At 41.8% G+C, this 21,816-nt stretch overlaps 1 protein-coding gene across 1 annotated transcript in view; it reads left to right on the top strand.

The window, feature by feature from the left end:
* Nucleotides 1-18,531: 18,531 nt before the first annotated feature.
* F2RL1 (F2R like trypsin receptor 1) overlaps nt 18,532-21,816 on the top strand; it is a 6,965-nt gene continuing 3,680 nt past the window's right edge. Inside the window, exon 1 of the mRNA XM_035310435.1 lies at nt 18,532-18,750. Within this exon, the coding sequence (XP_035166326.1) occupies nt 18,675-18,750 (76 nt within the window). The 5' untranslated portion in view covers nt 18,532-18,674. The remainder of the gene's footprint in view (nt 18,751-21,816) is intronic.

The following is a 21,816-nucleotide window of genomic DNA, read 5'->3' as shown; positions in this document are numbered from 1 at the left end:
CCCATTCCCATTGAGGAAAGAACTGAGATGCCTAAACTGAGGAGTACAGCCCTTAGTGCTCCTGCCCAAAAGAGGAGCCCCTCTCAGCCTCGTCACTGTACTTTGGTTATGGTGACTCCTCTCCCCTCTCTTCTCTTTCACCAGGCACTCAGAAGGCACACAGCAATGCCATTCCCTAGGAAGTTCTCCTATCTCCCAATGCAGTAGGAACAAGTCCTCTTCGCAACTCTGTCTTTATTTTATCGTCTAACCAAATATCTGTAAGTACATGAGTTCTAACAGTGCTGTTACCATAACACCCACAACATAAGTGGCTTAGTCAGATGATTGTGTAATGGCAGCTGTCATAATGAGTCAGAAATGCCATCATTCACAAGTATATTAGCAAAACAAAGTTAATGGCCATGAAAACCTTTGTATCTAATAAACGGTTAGTCATCCCAGCTCTATCTACATTGATCCCTCGTTCTGAAGCCCAGATGGTTTGGAAATGCCATGACAATAAATAGATCCACAACTAGCATGTATGCTTTGAGCAGGGTCAGGGGTTATCCTCTCCTGCTCTAGCCAAGGAATATGTTCAGCTATCCCATTTCTGTGGTCTGCGTGGCAACAAGCATAGAAAAGCCTAATAGAGGTCACAAAGAGTATCCAGACATCTCATGGCAATATGCTCCTACTAGTAACTACAGGAGGAGTGGCAATGCTCAAGTGGTAGTCATTAAAATCAGATAGAAAGAAGGCTCTTCAGGAAAGCATTTGTATATCAGTGTCCCCCAAGATAGAATCAGCTGTCTCTGTGTCACTCTTCACTGATGCCTATCAAACCTGTTTCCAGAAACCTTCAGTGAAGGAGACTTCATAGCCTGCCTCAACATCTGATGCCACTCTCTTTATTTCTCCTCTCGTCTCGTCTCATCTCGTCTCCTCCTCTCCCTTCTTCTTCAATCAGATTTTATATTTAATGGTTCTACCAGTCTTCTCATTTCCAGATTAAACAATTATAAACCTTTAAATTCTCCTTAAGAAATTGTTTTCTAGACATCTTGTCCTAGCCTTTCTGTTTTGTTCTGTATCTTTTCTAAAATACATATATATATTAAAACACTGTACTCCAGATGATGCTTTTTTTTTTTTTTTTTTTTTTTTCAACACCATGACATAGCTGACTGATAATCTGCTTTTGTTCCGCTGCTTTTCCACTCTGGAAACAAAACTAACAGGGACTTTGAAGCTCATTCGGGGAGGGTCTAGTTCAGTATAGACTGCCTTTTTGATAAGAAGCCCTGTAGACTAATGAAGTTTCTCAAGTACAAGCACAAGTGTGAGAAATCTGGCTGTAGAGGAATCCAAACCCAAATTAATGGTCAGCTCCACAGATCCTCTGAATTCATCTGCCTTAGAAGAAGGCACATGCATACTGCTTTGTAATGACCTCTTCACGTGTCATCACTGATCAAACAGAGGAAGTACTTATGCTCATCTCTTGAGAATTGTCTACCAGTATAAACTAGTTATTTAAGTTCTCTGTCTTTCCACTCTTACCTAGATGATTCTGTGATTCTGCTTGTTGTAGCAACAGTGAATAGAACTATTGGGAGTAAGATGTTTTTCCCCTTTAATTGTACTGGAGCTTCTTCTAACACTCCATCCACTGCCAGTGGCCTCTACACTACCCAGACTGCACACACCACAGGCTCAGAAAACACTGCTGGGAAAACTTATCCTGCATCTGAACAGAAAAACTAAAATATTGCTGTCTCTAGGTCTGAATTTAATATGCCACAAGCATTAAGGCAGTTGCATTAAGATAGATACACGAGAAGACAGACATCTGTCCTTTTGTTTGAACTGTGAGGGCAACAGACTGTTCAGGGGGCTGGGTGCATAAACTGAAGTCACTGTTCATAGTTTTCCTTTTTTGGTACTTTGAATGAAATAAGTACTATTTACAGGATTATGGTCCCCAGCCAAATTCAAAAGACTGTCCTTTTTTAAAAATAAAATAAAATAAAATAAAAAAATCCAGTCATAACTGGTCACTAGTAAAGCACATGATGAAATGAGATACATTTTAATTCCCCAAACTAATTCATCACAGTTTTCTTTATGTCACATATCAGGATTTAGTAATGCGCATTTTTCCTGGATGATCTGAAAGTTAGTATTTTTGTTTTGTAAAGCACTTTGAGATAATTGTCTTGCAATTTAAGCACAAAAATATAGATTTTTCAAGCCTTTTGAAACCAATTAATAGCTACAATATGTGTTACCTAATCCATAAGCCTTGATTCCATTAAAGTCCAACTCCAACAAAGGATCAAATGTGATATTTTCATCCCTTGGAAGTTCATGGCTAAAATCCCATTAGCCAGCTTAATGCCTATTTCTAACATGGTTATGATTAATCAAGAGCTTCAGATTGATGAGCTGCAGATGATGGCAACTATCCGCTAGCATCGACTGGAATCTTACTTTCATTATGACAGAAATATTGAGATAAGAAATCATTCTGAGGAATAACATCAGCTGAGTGAAAACTGAGAATGTACAAATATGAATAAGAGAACAACCTATCTTTGATAGTTTAGATGTGTTTTACTGCTGAAAATCAACAGAAGACACTGATGGTGTATTTGGGTACAGGTTTACAGGGCAAACTAAGCGATCCCAAGGCCTTCAGTACTGTCCAGTGGGGAAGGAATCCTGCAGCAGGGAAAATACTTCATAGTATCACCCGACCCATTTAACCACCAGACTTACAGGTGGGTGGGGATCAGAAAAGAAAGGTGTACCCAGCAGCACATTTCCTGGTTGCCTTCTGTGCACTGTGAGCTCTGTGTCAACAACTCAGGGTTGGCACTGGCACAGTGCTGGCATCACTCCAGGCTACCTCCTCATTTCTTCACTTCAGGCTGTTTTCTTTTCTTCCTTATGGTGAGCTGAATGTGTGTTTTGATAGCACCCAGAAAACTCAAGCAAAAACAGTGCACCTACTGAGTAAGCCACAAAGCAATCCTTGCCCTGAAGAGCTGATAATTGCCATCCAAGAGGATTTATTATGAGGATTATAGTAATTACCTCGTTTTTCCTTTTTAATGCGGAACTTAGTTACATGAAAATACAGTTTTTGTTTTAAAATTGTAAAAGTCTTTATGTTCCCAGAGGAAATGAAAATACTTTAAAAACACATCTGTGTCTATTCTAGTGACTTCAGCTAGAAACAAATGAAAAGGTGATGCAAAGCCATAAACTATCAGGAACAAATGAAGAAAAAAAAAAAGTGCATTATTTTACATCTCCATAATCAAATACTCTAAGACAGGCTGCTCCTGCTGTGGAGCTGTGGTAATAGCCATTCTGTTACAAAGTTTGTGATAGAATAGGGGCGTGTGTTGCTCCTGAGTACCTCTTGAGCATGAACCCAGAAATCTTGCACTTTTGCTATATGTCAGTTGTTCACTACAGTTTTGAAGGCACTCAAGAGGTTGAAAGCAATACACAGATCTTCCCTCAGCACTTTTATTTCACATTTTTTAAGATCTTGTTGTGTTCGGTCATATCCTGCCTTGTCACTGTTAATAAGTAGGATGAGGGATGCCAATGAACACTTAAGTATATCAAGTAAAGAGGAATAGTTTCCCTAGGAGAAAATGAAAATGTCCAGGGATTTCAGTATCTCTTACCTTGGAGACAGGAACACTGTGCTAGAATAAGGAGGTATAAGGCCTGAAAACCCTTCACACATTTATCCCAGGTCTTTACAATTCTGTGTAAAAGAGAAAAATAAAATAAAATAAAATAAAAATAAAAAATGCTCCTCTTCCTACTCATTCTGCATAAGTTTTCTTTTTAGAAGTAGACTGAGAGTGATGAAGAGCTTCGTTTTGCCACCGCCAGTAATGCAAAGCCGAACCAGGGTTTTCTGTGTTAGATATCTGACATCTCTCATGCGGGGCAGGCTGTACCCTTGCCCTGACCAGAGCTCCTTGGCATTGCTGGCACCAGCCGGGTACCTGCACAAATCCTACCCCAAAGCAGAGACAATTTTTTCCCATTTTGCTGTTTTTGTGTTCACTCTGGAGCGGGGATGTCAGAGCAGAGACAGAGGGACATATTGTCCCCAGACTCCACTTGTACAGATCACCTCGACCTCTCCTATTCCACAAGAGGATACAAACAACTCCCAATAAGGCCAAAAGGAAACTGCTTTTGGAGAGATTGCTCCAGGGGTTCACTCAGAGGTTACAAGTATTCGTGTCTGAGCTGGCTGGGGCTGCCTCCTGCCTGCTCTACTCCATCTAAGTGGTCTGAAGCTAGATATCATGATTTCTAGCTCTTTGGTAGAGGTCTTCATCATGAACCACCACCTAATTACCTTCCATAAATCCTCCAAAACTTCATAAAATACTTCATTGTAGACTCCTATGACCTGTACCAAGTATTTAATTAAATACTTTAAGTGTAATTTATCTCTTTAAGTAGAGGTAATTTAATCCTATTTCAATTATTTTTGTGGGTAGGCTATGATATGCATGTTATAAAAAAGGAAATCTTTCTCCAGCTCAGGAAACATAATACAGGAATGGCTCCATCCTAGAAAAACCAGCTCAACCAGCTTTTCTGCCAAACTATTAACAAACCTACACACAGTGGGGAGAATAAACTCCAAAATTTTCCTTGGTTTGAATCCCTGGTATTGTAGTAGACAAAAATTAGGTAGAAAAGCCTTGTGCTTCATTTTGCAGAAAATGATCCGATTCATAGCAAGAAGGATAGCATTGAAGCTGTCATCACCAATTGATAAGTTGAATCAGATACGGGAATTAACCTTTGAAATTGAATATAGCTTTTACCGATCAAATATTTGTGAAACATTTAGACTTCCTTAATTCTTACCCCTGCACTCCTAATTAATTTTCCATCAAGCCCATCAATGATAGTTAGTACACTGAGTACTTTCAACAGCCTTGCAGAATTTCCATGCAATTAAAATATAAGCACTCTTGCACTTCGGCATTTTATGCCATTTTGAAAAACAAACAAACAAACACAAACAAACATTCAACAACTGCCAGAGGACTATATTGATGTAAGATCACATTCTTTACGGGTAAATCTGTTAATTGTATTGTAAAATGTGGAGGGGATGAGGGATTGACAAATTCACATTCTGCACGTCAGGCAGGGTCTTACATGTCACTTCTGCATATTAAAGTTTTTGCTCACGTAGTTTTGGGTTGTGTGGTGATTTCATGGGTCAGGGGCAACAGGGTGACCCAGGCTGAAACACACCTCTGCACCTGGATCACACAGAGTGAGTGACCACGCTGATATTTTCCCAGCTGAGTAATGCACAGGCAGTTACTACATAGGACATGTTTTAACACAAGGTGAGTGAAGGCATCTGACTGAAACCCCTGAGCCAAAGAACAGCCACAGGGGCAGGTGGCTCACAGTCCCACCGCAGCCACACAGTGCAAAGTGGGACAACATCTTCAGAGGCAGGGAGCTCAGGCTCCTGAGCTCTCAGCCAAAGCAGTACTCAGCTGGGAGTCAGAGATGGAGGAAGAGAAAAATAGCTTCTCACTCAGAAAGAGCCAGAACAGGGAGCTTTATCAGAAAACCCATATCTTGCTTCCACCTTGTGTATCACAGACATAGAGCAGTTTTCAGCAGTAGCAAAAAAGGAAAAGTGTCTTGATTCTGTGCCTTGCAGTGATAGCCCCGCATTTGCAGTGGGCTCCCATATTGCCATGCTGTGCTCAGGACTGCTAGGTACGGTATTGTGTGCAATCATTGTGTCCTGCCATCCCCAAAGGAAGCCTGGGCAGAGACAGAAAAAAAAAAAAAAAAAAAAAAAAAAAAAAGTAGCATTCAGAAGCTGCAGTAAGGATGAAGGGAGAATCTTCTTCCTCCTGTCATGGCCCTTCACAAAACGCTAAGGGTGAAAACAGTTGCTGTGCACGTGCAGCCAATCACTTGCAAACCCCAGCCACTCTGTTCCCCACATTTCTAAGCACACGTTGATTAAGGTTACAGATGCTATGAGAAGGCTTACATGAGACTACTACATAGCTGTAGTTTAGATGTTAGACAAGTTTCAGGTAAATAGAATAATATCACTAAACCTGGATAATATTTATAGCTGTGTTTTAAATGCTAGTTTTTTTGGGGGGGTGGGTAGCATGGTGGTCCTAAAGTTCAGGCCAAATGACTGCATTGGATCTGATAAGGAGTTTGTGGCTTTCACCAAGTTCTGCAGACAGTGGGAGGTGGGCTGAAAAGCTGGAGGAGATGAGACAGGTTCCTGCTCTGCTGAACAAACAATGTGAGAACAGCTGGATGGCTGTGTGGGCAGCATGTGACTCAGCATCGCTCTGTAGATCTCCTCCTCACGTCCTTTCTTAGCAAAGACAGTTTGCAAAAAGTTTTCTGGAATCCTGGCCAACCAACATACTTTTTCCGTTAAACTCACTTCATTTTAGATGCTGTTCTTTGCTTCTAAACAGACCACAACCATGCTGATAAAATAGTTACAAAAATGTTCCCTATCTCTGTGCTTTTTAACAAATATCCTAAGCAGTACAACAGCAGTCCCCTTTCACCTCAATGACAATGATCACAGGAATTCACAAAATGCAATTTGCAAACCACTTGAGCGACGGTGGAACAGCATATGTTGAAGCTAGAGGGATGGGTCACTGAAACTATGAAAAGACCAAATATGCTCAAAACCAGACAGACAGACACATGCCTTTCATATCAGAGTGCCTCAAAACTAAGGCAAATGACCACACTATTCAAAGGAAGGCTCACTGGCCTGGATGCCATCCACATCTTCACAGGAACTTATTGAAAGCTCTTGTATCTTCAGCATCCTTTGGCAAAGAGCTCCACAGATTTCCTACCTGCTAGTTTTTCTCTGCACAAAATGTTTGAAGCTGGCTCTCAGTATTTGAGGAAATGGCCCCCCTGGCCCTAGCTCTGCACTGGCAGAAGTTGCAAATGGCAACTGACTGCCCACAGTCGGTTTTCTTTATTTCAGATTCAAGAGTTAATGCCTGCTCTGTCAGGTTTTTTTTGATTAAATTCATCCCAAAGTTACTCAACATTTTCAAAGATGTACCATAAATATTGTTGGAATTTGTCAGAGCCTAAATTGTAAATGTGACTGTACACATTGTCTATTATTCCCAGATGCAGAAGTTAAAAACTAGATTAAGCAGGACTTAAGTTAAGAGGCACGTATGTCTATTGCTTAACTTCCTTCTATTTAATTTATCAGCATAAAACTGCAACAGACAAAATACTAGTCTCTGCCAAACAAGGCAATCCCAAAACAGTATTTTTTATTTTTTATTTTTTTCATTGCAATGTAGCCTCTTGAATGCTAATTTCACATACTGCTTAAATTGTTGTAAGCCAGGACTGCAGCCACATGAACTGCCTGACCTCTCACTGCCCTTGGACATTTGTGCATGTCTCTGAAACACTCCCTCTTTTATGCCAACACAGGCACACAAACAACAGACTGGAGGACTGACCCTGGTAAAATTCTGCCTCTGATTGGATTCATTTCCCAGGGCCCCTGTGGGGCTGTACCAACGTATGGGTCAGCAGAACCGAGGAGGAGTGGGACAGTGCAACTCCCTGCACATGGTGAGAAAAGAGAAAGCTATGACCTTACAAGTATTTATACTTTTCACCCTTAATCCTAGCAGATGGCTATTGTAATATTTCACTCTCATAACTACTATAAAAGTTTTAATTTCTAGGTCATTCTTTTTCATTTCTAGTTTAGACTGCTCGTAATTTAAGAACATATTAGCAAAACATGATAAGACAACAGAAAACATCACAGATACTGACAGATCAGCTAAATGGCCAAGTCAAATGCTCTAAGTGGAACTCATAGACAGGTTAATAAAGAGGTGTTATATTGTTACAAGGAAGGCATCTACAATCAGTCAGGAAATGTGGTTAATATACTATATTTCACACACACAAGTTACAGTGCAATTCGGACTAGCAGCGTAACAAACTTCAGAGAATACAGAATAAAAAATGATAGATGCTGCACAGATGTTAGATTCAGTTCCCTTTCCCAATTTAGGAAAATAGTATTATGATTCAACAAATCATTTATTCATCTCAAAGCATTTACTACTTTTGTTGGTCATTATAAATATTGATTTTCAAGGAAGACTCAGACAGGTCCTAAAAATAGAGATTTGATTAGGTAATCATAAATTCACAGACATTTAATATTAAAGGGTTTTCAGATCTGGAAGTTGTTTTAAGTCTGGAGAACGGTTCCAATGCTGGAAAAAATCATATAATTTTGACATCAGTCAGCACTGTTCTGAGTGAATGTCAAATGTCCATCTGTTCTGAACTAAAAGCTTGCCAAAGAAACTTCCTGTGAAGCTCTCAGAATTCATTTCCACTTTGTTTGTTGTAAACATTAATTGGAATCTAACAAGACACTCTGATTAGACAGTATTAGCAAGCATTTAATGGCACAGGCGATATCTGACAGTTGCCATTAATTTTGTGGATTCTGAATCCTGGCATCCTCTCACAACTGAGAATGGCATTACTGCTTGGGGAAGTCCTAAGTTCCTAGGGAGCCATTAACAATTTTCAGCCAGAGTCCATCGCTCCAAATGCTGTCCCGGGCGTTATCTACACCGAAGTGTTTACATAATGTCCATAAAGCTGAGGTAATTGAAACCAATATCTGAAACTGAAGCAGGCAAGATCCATGGGCCAAATCACAGCTCAGATTTTGAAGCCGTTTCACTTCCGCAGTTCAGCGTGTGTGAAAGCACAACCTGCCTTTTACTCGGCTTTGCTGGTGTATACCTACAGATTTAACTTGTTGTGCATGTCATGACACTTAATTTCAAGGACCTGCAAGAATGGTTGCATAGACAATTTGGTGACCCCCTCACCTGCTGTCAGGATCCTTTTATGTCCTCCCTTTTCTGTAGAATATTGCTACCTCCTTTCATGAAGACCAGTTGGCATTTTGGCCGTGGAGTCTCACTGTCCCTTATATGTGCTGTTCTGCCTCCTCGTACCAGCTCGGATCCCCTGGGAAGCAGGACTGCTATTCATTACTACTGTACTCAAGAGCATTTTCCTAGCTCTTGGATTAGAAAGTGTTTTCCTATTTATCTCGAGTCAAAAAAAATGCCGTCATTGGCACAGGGGACTTGGTGGGACTTGAAGCTGGGAGTGCCACTCCCTCTTTTGATGGCTAATCTACCTTTAGACAAATACAGGCAGCCAGCTTCTGAAGTCTCAGCCATTATGTTCTTCTCTTTCTCTGTCTGAGTGTTCTTCCTGATATGACTCTTCCTCCACACATCCCTGTGTGTCCATATCTATTTTCCTCCTCTGCAAGTTTGTCATGGATCTACTTAAGTATTGAACAGTACAGTGGAACTCTGGAAAGCTCTCAACAGATGAAGGGATCTTGAGGGAAATAAATAAATAAATAAATAAATGCATTTCCAGGTCACCACTCACAAAACATTCTTTTTTACCTTGATTTGTGAATTCTCTTTCTATTGGCATTCCTTTGCTAAATGTGAGCTAGAAAAAAATTCCTCTTCTGAGAGTGTTCTGGGGATTGTAGCATGACAAGTAGTAACTGTGTGCTAGCAGAAGAAAAACACTAGAAAAATATGCATGTTTCTACTGAACTGTGAAACATTAAGGGCCAGTGAATGCAGATGCATCAAGCAGGCAATGTCATTCTGCAGGCTGGCAGCATAAGGAGAGAGAATGCAAACAACGAAAGGCAGGAGAAAAGGTAATGGTTAGGCTAGTAACTACATTAGCCTATCTGTAGGTTATTTCTGCTGTTATTACTTGCTACAGATTAGTAATTCTGTGATATATGCCCACAAGGCAGAAAAGGAACCAGTTCAAAAAGGTTGTGATAAAACCAGAAGCGTATGTCATATTCCAGTTTGCTTGTACGGCATTCTCCCATCGTGGATTAGGTCAACACAGGCAGAAGGACCAACCTTTAGAGATTGTTTTTAATCACATCACTTAAATGAAGAATTATTTATATAAACCTTTAACCTGACTTCCCAGAAAGTGAGGGGAGAACACAACTTATTCCTTTAGCGCCCTAATAAGAATTTGGTTTTTCAGACATCTATGTTCTATATGTAAATATAAGCAAAAAAATAAGCAAAAGCACCAACAATAAATCAAACAATTTCCTGCTTATCCCTCAAAGGATAAGTCACACACAAGTACGATGGCATCTGTTTTGTACATAGGATTATTTTCTTATAAAGCTCTTTCTTGCCAGAGAAAAACTGAAATTTCTGGCAGCACTGACTTCCTGCAGATCCCCTCCCACATTTTGGGCTGTCTCCTCACTTTCCAAAGTCTGGCTACGATTCAGTTAGCTGCCAAATCTCTGAGATCTTAATGCTGCTTTTGGAAGGTGACCAGGTCTGTGGGTCAATGTCACCCTCTTCATGTGTTTTATCTCAGACTCGTAAAGCACAGCCATACCCACTCTCCACCAGACTTTGTGGGTTTCATCCTCAGTGCCATAAGAGCTTTACAATCTTCCCTCTGGGCTGATGGGTCAGTTGGTCACAACACTGCTGTCATCTCTGTGTGGTTGGGAAAGAAAAATGCAGAAAGGCTTGTATAAGCTCGTCTCTTCAGTGTAAAAAATAAAATAAAATAAAAACTATAAATAAATTAATAAATAGAAACACCAAAGAACTCAGCTGGACACCTTGCTATTGCCTGAGTCATGATTGCTCAGAAATGATGAGTGTGACCTGAGAATCTGAACTCTTCCCAAGCTAGAATCAGATAAGAGAGGGCCTGGATAGCATTTGAATGGCATCTGCTTTTGAACAGAGGCACATGAATGTAAGACCACAACTTGACTCACAACGTAGAATGTCATGTGAAATCTTACTGTATTCAGAGGCCCAAGTAGAGTAAGATGACTGAGGTCAGTGTAATAAAGGACTGGGATTTATTCTGCTAGGGACTTTGCTGCAGAGTCACCGACGGCTGGACTTGGAAGAGTTACTCCAGGTAGGTGAAGAGTTACTGGAAGAGTTACTCAAGAAGCAGGTGAAGCTTCACCTACATCTGTCAGAATGAGCTATACATATCTACATTATTTCTGTTTGTGTAAATCAACTAAAAATTGCCAATGATTAGGGCCACACTGACTCCCTAGGAAGTAAGAGCTTAGTACAACTAGTGGCAATTGTTAGAAACTTTTTCATAACATCTAACTCTGCTACCTTTTCAGTCAACCCAGTGAGCACTGAAAACATGTACCTGTCTTGGACATACTTGAATATGTCATCGTATCTGTCTGTGACCTCCTTTAGAAAAAAAAATGCTTCAAACATTTTTCAAATATTTCTAATTGTTCACATATTCTCTGGACTTCATTCAGTTTTCTTTACAGAATGTGTGGACTGAGCTGAAAATATCCTTCAACAAACAACCTACTAGTGCTGAACAAAGGAGGGATTTCTTCATATATATTAGACAGAAACACAATTTGCTGCACAGCAATACTGCTGACTGTCATTGAGTTTGTGATTCATTGCAATAATTCAGATGATTTTAGGAGGAATTGTTATTTTATACACTCTACCCTATATTCTTTCCAGTGCAGATGATGGATTAGACAAGAATTATAACAGACCCATGCTGAAGTTATCTGTCAATGCCCTTCAAAACAGTTTTACAAACTGGTATGTACAAACAGCAGCTCAGCTGAAAGGAAAATGCACATAAAAGAAAGGAAGCATGTATGAGAAAGAAAGTGTGCATGCAAAACTCCTCTTCAGTTCAGTCTATGTATCCCCATATTCATTTAAAATAACTCTCCAGAATGAAAACCTGGAGATAAGCTGAGGAACCTTTAACTCTTCCTAGTGCAGAGGGGTTACACTTCATTATACTCATCATTTTGCAATTTTTCCTGACACCAGAAAGATTTAGCTTAAAGTTCATGACAAAAACTGTCCCTTGGAACTGGCATGGCTCCACTACATTGTTAAAGGAATACAGTGAGTAGAAATGGGCTTTTAAGATTTTTCATAATGCTTGCAACATTTTCAGTTATATAACTAATCATTAAAGTGATACATTATAACTGTAAACGTTAATGATCTTTAAAAAGATCCTTTCTTATAAGTAATTTGGTGTTTGGATAGAACTATATGATCATTAAAAACTACGCTACATTTCTGGTAAACCATCAATAAACATCCTATGCAAGATGGACCAATGGGATTCTGAAAGAGAAAGACATGGAAAACCCCTATCTATTTCAGCAAGATTAATATTTTAATTAATTTTCTGCCCCGTCCTTCGTCATTATATTTCAGCTGCAAATAGGTTGCCTCTCTAAGCACATAACTCTTTAATAATCTTACTTCCATTGTCATAAGTCTGACCTTATTTTTAATCCCAAGTGTTGGTGCAAATTCATTTATCAGTGTCTGCTTGCAGGTGGCATGCTCTGGAGAATGGCTGGCTATTACAAAGGGCACATTAGCACCCATTCCAACAAACATGCCAACTCAACTAACAACGTTGCTTTATGTTGAGCTGTTACCTTTTTTTTCCACCCTAAGCTGAATAATAAACCATTGTTTCACCTTGTGCAGGCAACAGAAAGGCAGTAGACACGCCAGACATGAGAACTAGTGGCTGCACTGATGAGTTGCAGGCAGTCTGCACACATCTTTCTCTGAATTCCTACCTATGCAGGGAGAATACTTCCCCAGTTTACAACAGTAGTAGCATAATAGGTCAGTAACAGCTAAATGCTGGTACCTTGAGTATACCTGTACTTGTGAACAGAGGTATAACGACTTGAGATTACCTGCTTATTCATGAGCACACGCTCCATGCAGTGCACCATGGAAGAGATTGGATGTAATGTTATAACTAAACCCCTCTCAAAGTGCGTATGCACACATAGACCGAATCAGGAATGTACAAGAAGCCGACATGATAGCATTTCTTAAATTTCAATTGCTTGATTTTGTCACTTTAGCCTTTTTTTTTTTTTTTTTTAAATACATCTGTAAGCATACTTGAAGGAAGATGTACCACAGGGGAAGCAAGTACTAAAACTAAGTGCAGAAGGACTGCTTTGCATTCTGCTTCAACAAAGCTGTTTGTTTACTTTGTGTGTCCTGTATTACTGCAAAGTTACTGTGAAGGAGTCACAGGGTACTGCTTAAAGCAGGTTAGAAAAATCAGGAAGACGCCCAATAACACTTAAGGGACCACTCCATACTACCTATTGCTTCCTCCAAAACAATGAGACCCAAACACCATAAATTAATGCGCTAACCATACTGTCATACCCAGGACTAACACCACCTTAGCAAGCTCCTCAAACACACATTTACCATGGATAGAATTTCTAAAAATTGCAAGGATCTTGGGGTAGATAGGGTAAGAAAGGCAGTTCAAGTGAATTCCTACAGAGTTGAATTAAATAGACCTTTGCTACCAGAAAAATAAAACGGTATACAACTGTTGCCCATTACCCTTCATTTCCTAGGATCCTGGCTGGACACACACCACTGCGCAGAACCTGGTGAGCCTGCCAGTAAGGCTGACAAGAACTGAGCAGGAAATACTCCAAGACCTATTAAAAGGCTCTGAAAAAAAAAAGGGGGGGGGGGCGGCGAGGGGACAAACTGCTTAAGATGACAGTTTCTGACATTGAAATTATTCTCATTCTTTTATTCAAATGAAACTTCAATCTCTCTCCTTGAACCCTAGCACAACTGCACAATTTGAAGCATATTTTAAGTGCTTGTGCCATCACTGCAAGACATACTGATTATTAAAGTTAGAAGATTTTTATTTCCTCTCCCTTCAAAAAAAAAAAAAAAAAAGTTATTTATTTATTTTGCACTTGAATAATTAAATAAAACAATCCATATATTTGTTATGGCACAAATAGTGCCTTACCTTTTTCCCCAATAAACACATGATTGGATTACAGTAAACCACATGCTAACAAACACACACTGGCTGACCAAACTCAGAAGTTCACAGGGTGACCCAAGCCCAGAAACCAAGCTCTGTGTATTGGAAGTGTTCCCATCCCTTCATCCTAGCACAAGCAATTGCACTAGTACTACCAATTACCTTGCAATGAAGACACGTCTACTTCTCAGTTAATAAAGGGGTACCAAGTATGTTTGATAAAGTAACATATCTTCAGGATTAAATTATACCATTATGACATTAAAAATGAATTACAGATGAAAGGTGTAAGACTCACAAGCCCTGCAAAACAGTAAATCCCCTCCAGATCCCCCATGCTGAACTTTGTTATTACTACCACGTGCAGCAGATACTCAAAGAGAGGGAGAGCACATTGTCAGTTATGCCCTTTGCCCCAAGATGCACAAAACTTTCCAGATAACGTGCCCCAGCCAACCATTGGTAGAGCAGGGAGTTATGAACTGCTGGTGATTTTCATTTTTCTCATTTTGAAGATGCTTTAAGAACAAATACTGCCATGGCACAAATGATGCACATGTTCAAAGCTCCCTTCATCCACTGTATAAAGCAGCAAGTTGATTCGTCCTAGCTCATTATATTTCTAGCAGAAAATAACACATATATGTGCATAACACTATGTGTATGGGTGTATATAACCATATGTATCTGTACATGTAGCGGGAAAATTGTATAGTAGTAAAAAAAAAAAAAAAAAAAAGTACCAATTTGTAATAGAGGACTGAGGTTTAATTGTAGAATATCTGGGTTAAAAGGGACCCACGAGGATCATCGAGTCCAACTCCTGGGTCCCCAGTAGCAAGAACTAAATTGTAGTCTATAAATGGGTAATCTTCCTAAAATTTTTTATGCCTGCTGAAGATGTTAACTAGGAACACTGACTTTTAGGTAAGTGTAAACAAGTAGAACAAAACCAGAACAAATGCCTTGCTAGCCACACATAGATCAAGCACTAGAAACTGCTGCTTAAACTGCTCATGACCACGGGTTTGTTGACAGGCAGGTTGAGAGTTGTCCAACACTAAAGCTACAGCTACCTGACACTCATCTATAACTTCTATTTTTAATTACTTGTGAATCTCATGAGATTTTGAAAGATGATCTTTATGTCAATTACATGTTTCTGAAACTCCTGTGAACACCTAGCCAAGCTATAAACTTCTGTTAGCTTTTTTTCCTTCCACAAGAGGCTAAGTTTAGGGTTGCATTTCCAGAAGATGCACGGGCAATGATGCTTGCTTCTACACAGAGCCATGAAACTTCTCCAGCTGCATCCCTGACCCATCATGGGAGAGGCTATAGCAGATTTTGTCTAGTGACAGCAATGTATTTTTTTCTCTTTTCTTCTCAGTCCAGAGAACTGTTGCTAGATCCAGGCTGTCTGCTGGATTAGGGGACAAAGAGACAGACTGGAAAGAGTAAACCAAGAGAAAATGGACAGTGAAAACTGGAACTGGGTGATGGCAGACAGCAGGGGAGACTGCCTAGAGCACACGTTGATGCAAGAAGGACTGAATACTCCTTAGTACTTCAGGTCTGAGAGGGAAAACACTAGAAAACGGAAACCAGCGCATATGTACATGCCTGTTTGAAAGGGAGATCAGATTAAAAAAAAAAAAAACACAGCTGGGAAGACTACAGCTCATCTGACAAGGTGATTAGGAGCAGGATACTAATTACCCATGAAGCATTCTGTAATGGCAAAGTACACAAAAAAGCACTGCAAGTGAGAAAGGAGACAGAGGAAGTCTGGAGGGATGGGCTATGACTTTCCTGGTGCTCAGCAGGGGGGCTGAAACTAAGATGAGAAGTCTGTAAGCAGACTTAGCTGTGTGGATGACACATAGGAACCAACAGGTGCTGTGAGTGATGACAAATTAGAAAAAATCATGCTTTGAGTAAGGAGTGACTTATAACAAAGAACTCAAAAAAGAGAAGCCCTGGAGCTCAACCCAGACACCCAAAACTTCCAAGCACATTTATCTCACTCTCTCTATACTCCATTATCTTCCTGTGAAATGAGAATAATGCAGACTTCCTACACTTGTAGTCAGACTTCATGAGCATCACAGTACACAAAAAGGACAATTCCATCTTCAGAGCAGCATAGAACAGAACACATTCGCAATATACTCATTAAAAAGAAAAAAAAAAAAGGAAAAAAAAAAAGCAACAAGTTTATTACCAACTGAACACTGAGCTTTCTGCAGGCTAACCAAGGGAGATGGGAAACTACTGCTGTAACTCAAAAACCACTTACTTGTCTAGAGGTGTGAATTAGAGCTGAACATGTTTTAATTTTGGATGACTTGCGTACCTGATTTTTACAAACCCAAAAACACTCTTAAAAATCATATTTATGTGTATAAACTGAAAACACATCTGGCATTGCATTCCATTCAGTTGTATTACTCTTGAAATAAGTACTTGCAAAATAAAGTTGGTGTTCCCTGAGCCTAAGAGAGGCTGATAGTGAAAGCATCCCTTTCTTGTGCTGGGTTACCCATACAGTACCACAAATGTAATAGGTTAAGCAAACATTACATATTTTCCTACCTGTCTTTCATTTGACAACACAATGAAAAATGGTTTGAAACTTGGCAAACACAAAGGAATACTTTGAGTCAGCAGGAGTAACAGTGTCCCAAAGAAACACCCCTTTAGCCCCAGTCCTCACTAGCACATCCCCACTCCCAACCTGCTCCCTCCAATCATGACCGTCTGTAGTGGGTTTACGTGGCAAGGTTTTGGTAGCTGAAGGCTGCAGGGGTGTCTTCTGTGAGGAGAATCGAAAAGTTGCCCTGTGTTAGAAAAGGGCCACTTTCAGCTGGCTTCAAAGGGCCCTGCCGCTGTCCAAAGCCAAGCCAGTAAGTGATGTCGTGTGTGCCACTGTGAGAGCAGATTTAAGAAAGGGGGAAAAAAAACTGCTGCACAACAGCAGCTGGGAGAGTGAGGAGTGATAACCAGCCTTGCAGACACCAAGGTCAATGAAGAAGGAGAGGGAGGAGGTGCTCCAGGTGCTAGAGCCAAAGTTCCTCTGCAGCCTGTGGAGAAGCCCCTGTCCCCCTGCAGCCCATGGGTCCCACACGGAGCAGATCTCCACGCTGCAGCCCATGGAGGAGCCCCCGGTGGAGCAGGTGGATGTGGCCTGAAGGAGGCTGCAGCCTGTGGAGAACTCTGTGCAGATTCTGGGCCGAAGTTGCAGCCTGTAGAGAGGGGAACACGCAGAGGCAGGTGACCTTTCAGGAGCTGCTGCCTGTGAGGAGCAGTGCTGGAGCAGTTTGCTCCTGATGGATGGACCCCATGGTATGGGCCCATATCTGGAACAGTTTTTGAAGAGCTGCTGCCTGTTGGAAGCCCCCACAGGCTCAGTTCAGGAAGGATGGCATCCCATGGGAGGGACCCCACGTGGAGCAGAGGCAGAGTGACCATGAAGGAGTGGTGGAGAAAGAGTGTTATAGATTGACCACAACCCCCATTCCCCCAGGCCACTCGGATGGAGGAGGTGGAAGAGGGCAGAGAAGGGCAAGGTGTTTTTGGTTTCTTTCCTTTGTTTCTCACTTCTCTAGCTTGTTAGTAATGGGCAATAAAATTACTTATCTCCCTACTCTGAGTCTTTTTTGCCCATCATGATAGTTGTTGAGTGATCTCCCTGTCCTTATCTCAACCCTTGAGCACTTTTCACCATATTATCTCCCCCTTTCCCTTTGAGGAGGGGGAGCAAGAGAGTGGTTGTGGTGAAGCTCAGCTGCCACCTGAGTAAAACTACCACACAGCCTTCCAGTAAGTGGCAGGTCAAACAATGCATCACTGGCAGTAACTTCATAAAAATGTTAATTAAACATGCACTTTGCTACTCTTCTAATACAAACTCAATGAACAAACATCATTACAGAAGCACAATAAAAACCATATATGGAGCATTCAACACAGGTGTTCTGGGGGGATTTCCCCGTCCCTAAACCTCAGACACCTTCACTTCGAGGCATCATACCCCAAAGACGTCACACTGCACACACAGCCTATTACTTCACCTGGTCCGTCACGCACCAGGTATGCTGTGCATGACAGCTATAACCAGATGTACTCCAGAGCGATTTCTAGCACCGCAGAAGACTCCAGGGCCTCTGAAGGCCATGCCACCCAAAACTTAAAACCTCAAAAGCAACCCCATGGGCCGGCCTAGTTGAGAGTATGGACACGACTCCTCAGGCACCTGCCAAGGGCAAGAGCCTCACCTCCCAACCCTGCGACCTGGCTCTGGCAGCCGTCGGAGGGGCGGACTGAGGAAGGAGAGAGGGCCGAAACCCCGCAGGACACACTCGGCCCCGCAGCTGAGGCACCAGCCGCGAAGCAAGGCACCCTACAACCCACAGTCCCGCCGCGAGCCCCCCCAGCCATTTTGAGGCGGACTCCGCGCACCCCGCGGCGGGGCTCGCCCCCGCCATTTTAGGTGCCGCCCCGCCAAGCCCCGAGGGGCGGTCCTGCCCTGCCGGTACCGGTCAGGCCGCACCCTCCGCCCCCTCCTAGCTCAGGTATCAGGCGAAACTGGTCGTGCGTGCGGGACAGGGCAGGACAGCAGCGGCCGGAGCGCGGCGGGAGGGACGATGGCTGGGCGCCGCGGGCTGTGCCTGCTGCTGCTGCTGCTGCTCAGCGCCCTGCTGGAAGCCGTCACGCCCACAGGTGAGCTGGGCAGCGCCGGGCAAGGTGCGAGCCGCCGCTCGCAGGGCTGGGGGAGCGGGGCGACAAGCGGCACCGCTGGTGCTGCGGCTGAGGGGGACGCCGGGGTGCAGGGCGAGGCGGTGGGGCTTGATCGCATCGGGGCGCAGCCCGTCGGCACCGGGCAGGGTGCGGGGAGCGCTGAGCAGCGCCGTGGGGTCGGGGCTCGGCCGTCGCTTTCCTGGACGCGTGGTGGCTCCGAGCGAGGCTTCGCCAGTGTCAGGTGCTGCCGTGCCTCACCTGGTTCTCAGCAACTCCACTAAAGATGTTCTTCAAAAGCTTTTTAAAAAAAAAGCTTTTCAGAACTGGAAGAAGGAAATCCAGTTCTGAAAAGACAGCACATTCTTTTTTCCTTTTTTTTTTTTTTTAAAAAAAAAACCTTATTTATTATCTTTTTATTTTATATTGCTTTCTGAATGTAAATACCATAAAAAAAAAAAAAGACATTCAATTTTCACTGCCCTGCAGTTCGTGTTGTGCTGACTTTTTATAGTAAGCCTCCAGATCCCACTGCCATACCTGTGCACTTTGCACTGTGCCCCTCTGCATTAGTTCTCCCTGCGCCTACTTACATAGTAAAAGTATATGCATAAAGGCTATGTAAATAGTGAAACCAAGCTTATGGTGGTTCCTAATTTCTCAGCAAATAGACACTAGATACTTAATACGTGATTATCACCTGCGTGGTCACACCAGCGCATGATGGTATCAGGTATTTTATTTTGTTCTATTGTGTGGTATATTTTGCATTGCTTTTTGTGCTATCTAGAACTATTGTAGGTTGCAACAAATGGGTCATAGCCTCCTTAAAATCATAAGGCAGTAAAAATCAGTGAGCCGTTAGGTGCAAATTTTGTGGTTGAGAGCAGAGTCGGTGATACCAGGTTGCCTCTTGATATCCCAACTGTCTGACCGGGGCAAGCGTAAGCTCTACAGGGGACAATGTCAATTTGGGTTGGGAAATGTAGTCTGCTTAAATGTTTTGTCAGGTTGCTTGATCTTCTGGTGTTGGGAAGTGAGATGAGCTGGAAATGGTATTCCCCTCCCAGCCAAGGTAGATGCACTGAAAGTCAGGGGGCATGACTGTTTTCAAACAGGCTCAGGCCCTTATGGGGTTGTGGTGAATTTGTGCTGCAGAACCAAGAACCAGGATAGTCTTATCCTTAGTCCTGTGAGGGTGAGTATTGCCACCATGACCTAAGATGGTTTAGATACTCTGCGCTGCAGGGCAGACATGATCTTTCTTTTGGTGGGCAGATCTGTATCTTCTGCACAAACAGCAAAGCTAGGGATGTTGAAACGGTCTTCTTGTGGAAGAGTGTGTTCGTCCCCATGATGCCAAGTAAGCTTTTCCTGTGGGCAGATTAGCAAGTTAACTGCATTCTCTGTACGTGAGTCAGGCAGGGTGAAACTGTTCTTGGAAAAAAAAAAAAAAAAAAAAAACACCGCCAACAAAAACCTCAATTGTTATGGAAAACAGCAAGCAGAGAGAGAGTAAGAAAAGGATGTAGAAAATGCACATACCTAACAAAGGATTGGTTGCTCTGGGAGAGAGTGTTAACTGCAAAGAGAAACAGGATACTGAAATGTCTCCCCGTATGCATGCCAGCTGGGCTAACAAAAGCTGACCAGTATCTGCAGTCAGAAATTTTGAGGCCAAAACTGAAACATATCCTTCAAGTAAGCATAAAAGCAAAGCAAAACTTGGTGTCTGAAATCATACGTTTAATTTGACCATGCCTTCAAAAATAGAGTAAATAATAGAAAAACTTTGTTCTCTCACTCTTGCAATATTAAGTCCTGTTTGTGGGTCATGTGTCCTCCAGTCTACTTTCTTTCGTGTCACTCTTGTTCTTTTGTGACGTTATAACACTATAGGTTTTTTGGAGACGATGCTTATTTCTTTCCACCCTGTCTATGAACACACAAGCACAGGGCTACGATAAGCTTTATAGTGGTACTCTGAGAACTGCTGTCAGCTTTTAGTGAAGGATCTGAGCACTCTGGGGTATTTCTCAGTCAACCTAGGGAAAGAAGTATTACTTAGCTGTTTATCATTTATATCTCATGTCTCAATTAGCTATGTTCTTTAGGCTGGTTATCTATTTTTCTATTCACACCTCAGGTTAGGGACCTGGTTATTCTGTAATATGCAAGCAGAGCTCACAGGCTTTGAAGACCTGAGAGCAGGATTTGTATGAATCTGCCCTGTTGTAATTATACTACAAATAGGTCAAAATGAATATGTCATTGCAGTTTGTTTTCTTTAGGACTGTTCTGCTGATATAATTTAAACAAATCTTTGTAGTAGACTGCACAAAGACTGAAGAAGTTGATGTCATTGCACTGGCAAAAAGCTTTCTTACACCGTCTTCCAGTGAAGCCTGCCTGTGCCTTCAACTTGACAAACCCTTGTTAAGTAGTGGTAGGGTAACTTAATTCAAAACTCTAAAGAACACCAGTATATGCCATATTTCTGTACCTCTTTAAGAAAGAGGTCACTCAGCCTAGGCATGAACCTAATACTGTACATCAGGCATTTGTAGTACTAACTTGAAGAGCTATCTAGAGTTGTGCTACTTCTGAGAATCTATTGTGGAAAACATACATACTCATGTGATTATTTATTTATTGTATGATAATTCTTGTCTTATATATTCATAGAATCATAGAATATCTGAATTGTAAGGGACCCACAAGGATCATCAAGTCCAACTCCTGGGTCCCCAAAGGACCACCCTAAATAAATAAAGACCATGTGTCTAAGACCGTTGTCCAAGCACTTCTTGAACTCTGTCAGGCTAAGTGCCGTGACCACTTCTCTTGGGAGCCTGTTCCAGTGCTTACTTTAAAATGTAAGGAGTTAGTCTAATTTATTCCTTGCTGGAATTGTATCAAAACTACTATTTGTTGAAAGACAAAGGCACCATCCTTCAACACTTTACATGGCATGTTAAACACAGACCTGCTTGCTCAATAAATCTCATCTCTATACTGTTGGGTTTTTGATGTTGCTGTTTTGGTTGGTGT

The sequence above is a fragment of the Oxyura jamaicensis genome, chromosome Z (genome assembly GCF_011077185.1).
Source record: "Oxyura jamaicensis isolate SHBP4307 breed ruddy duck chromosome Z, BPBGC_Ojam_1.0, whole genome shotgun sequence".
NCBI lineage: Eukaryota > Metazoa > Chordata > Aves > Anseriformes > Anatidae > Oxyura > Oxyura jamaicensis.
The sequence above is the reverse complement of the archived record's forward strand: the minus strand, read 5'-3'. Positions and strand labels throughout refer to the sequence as shown.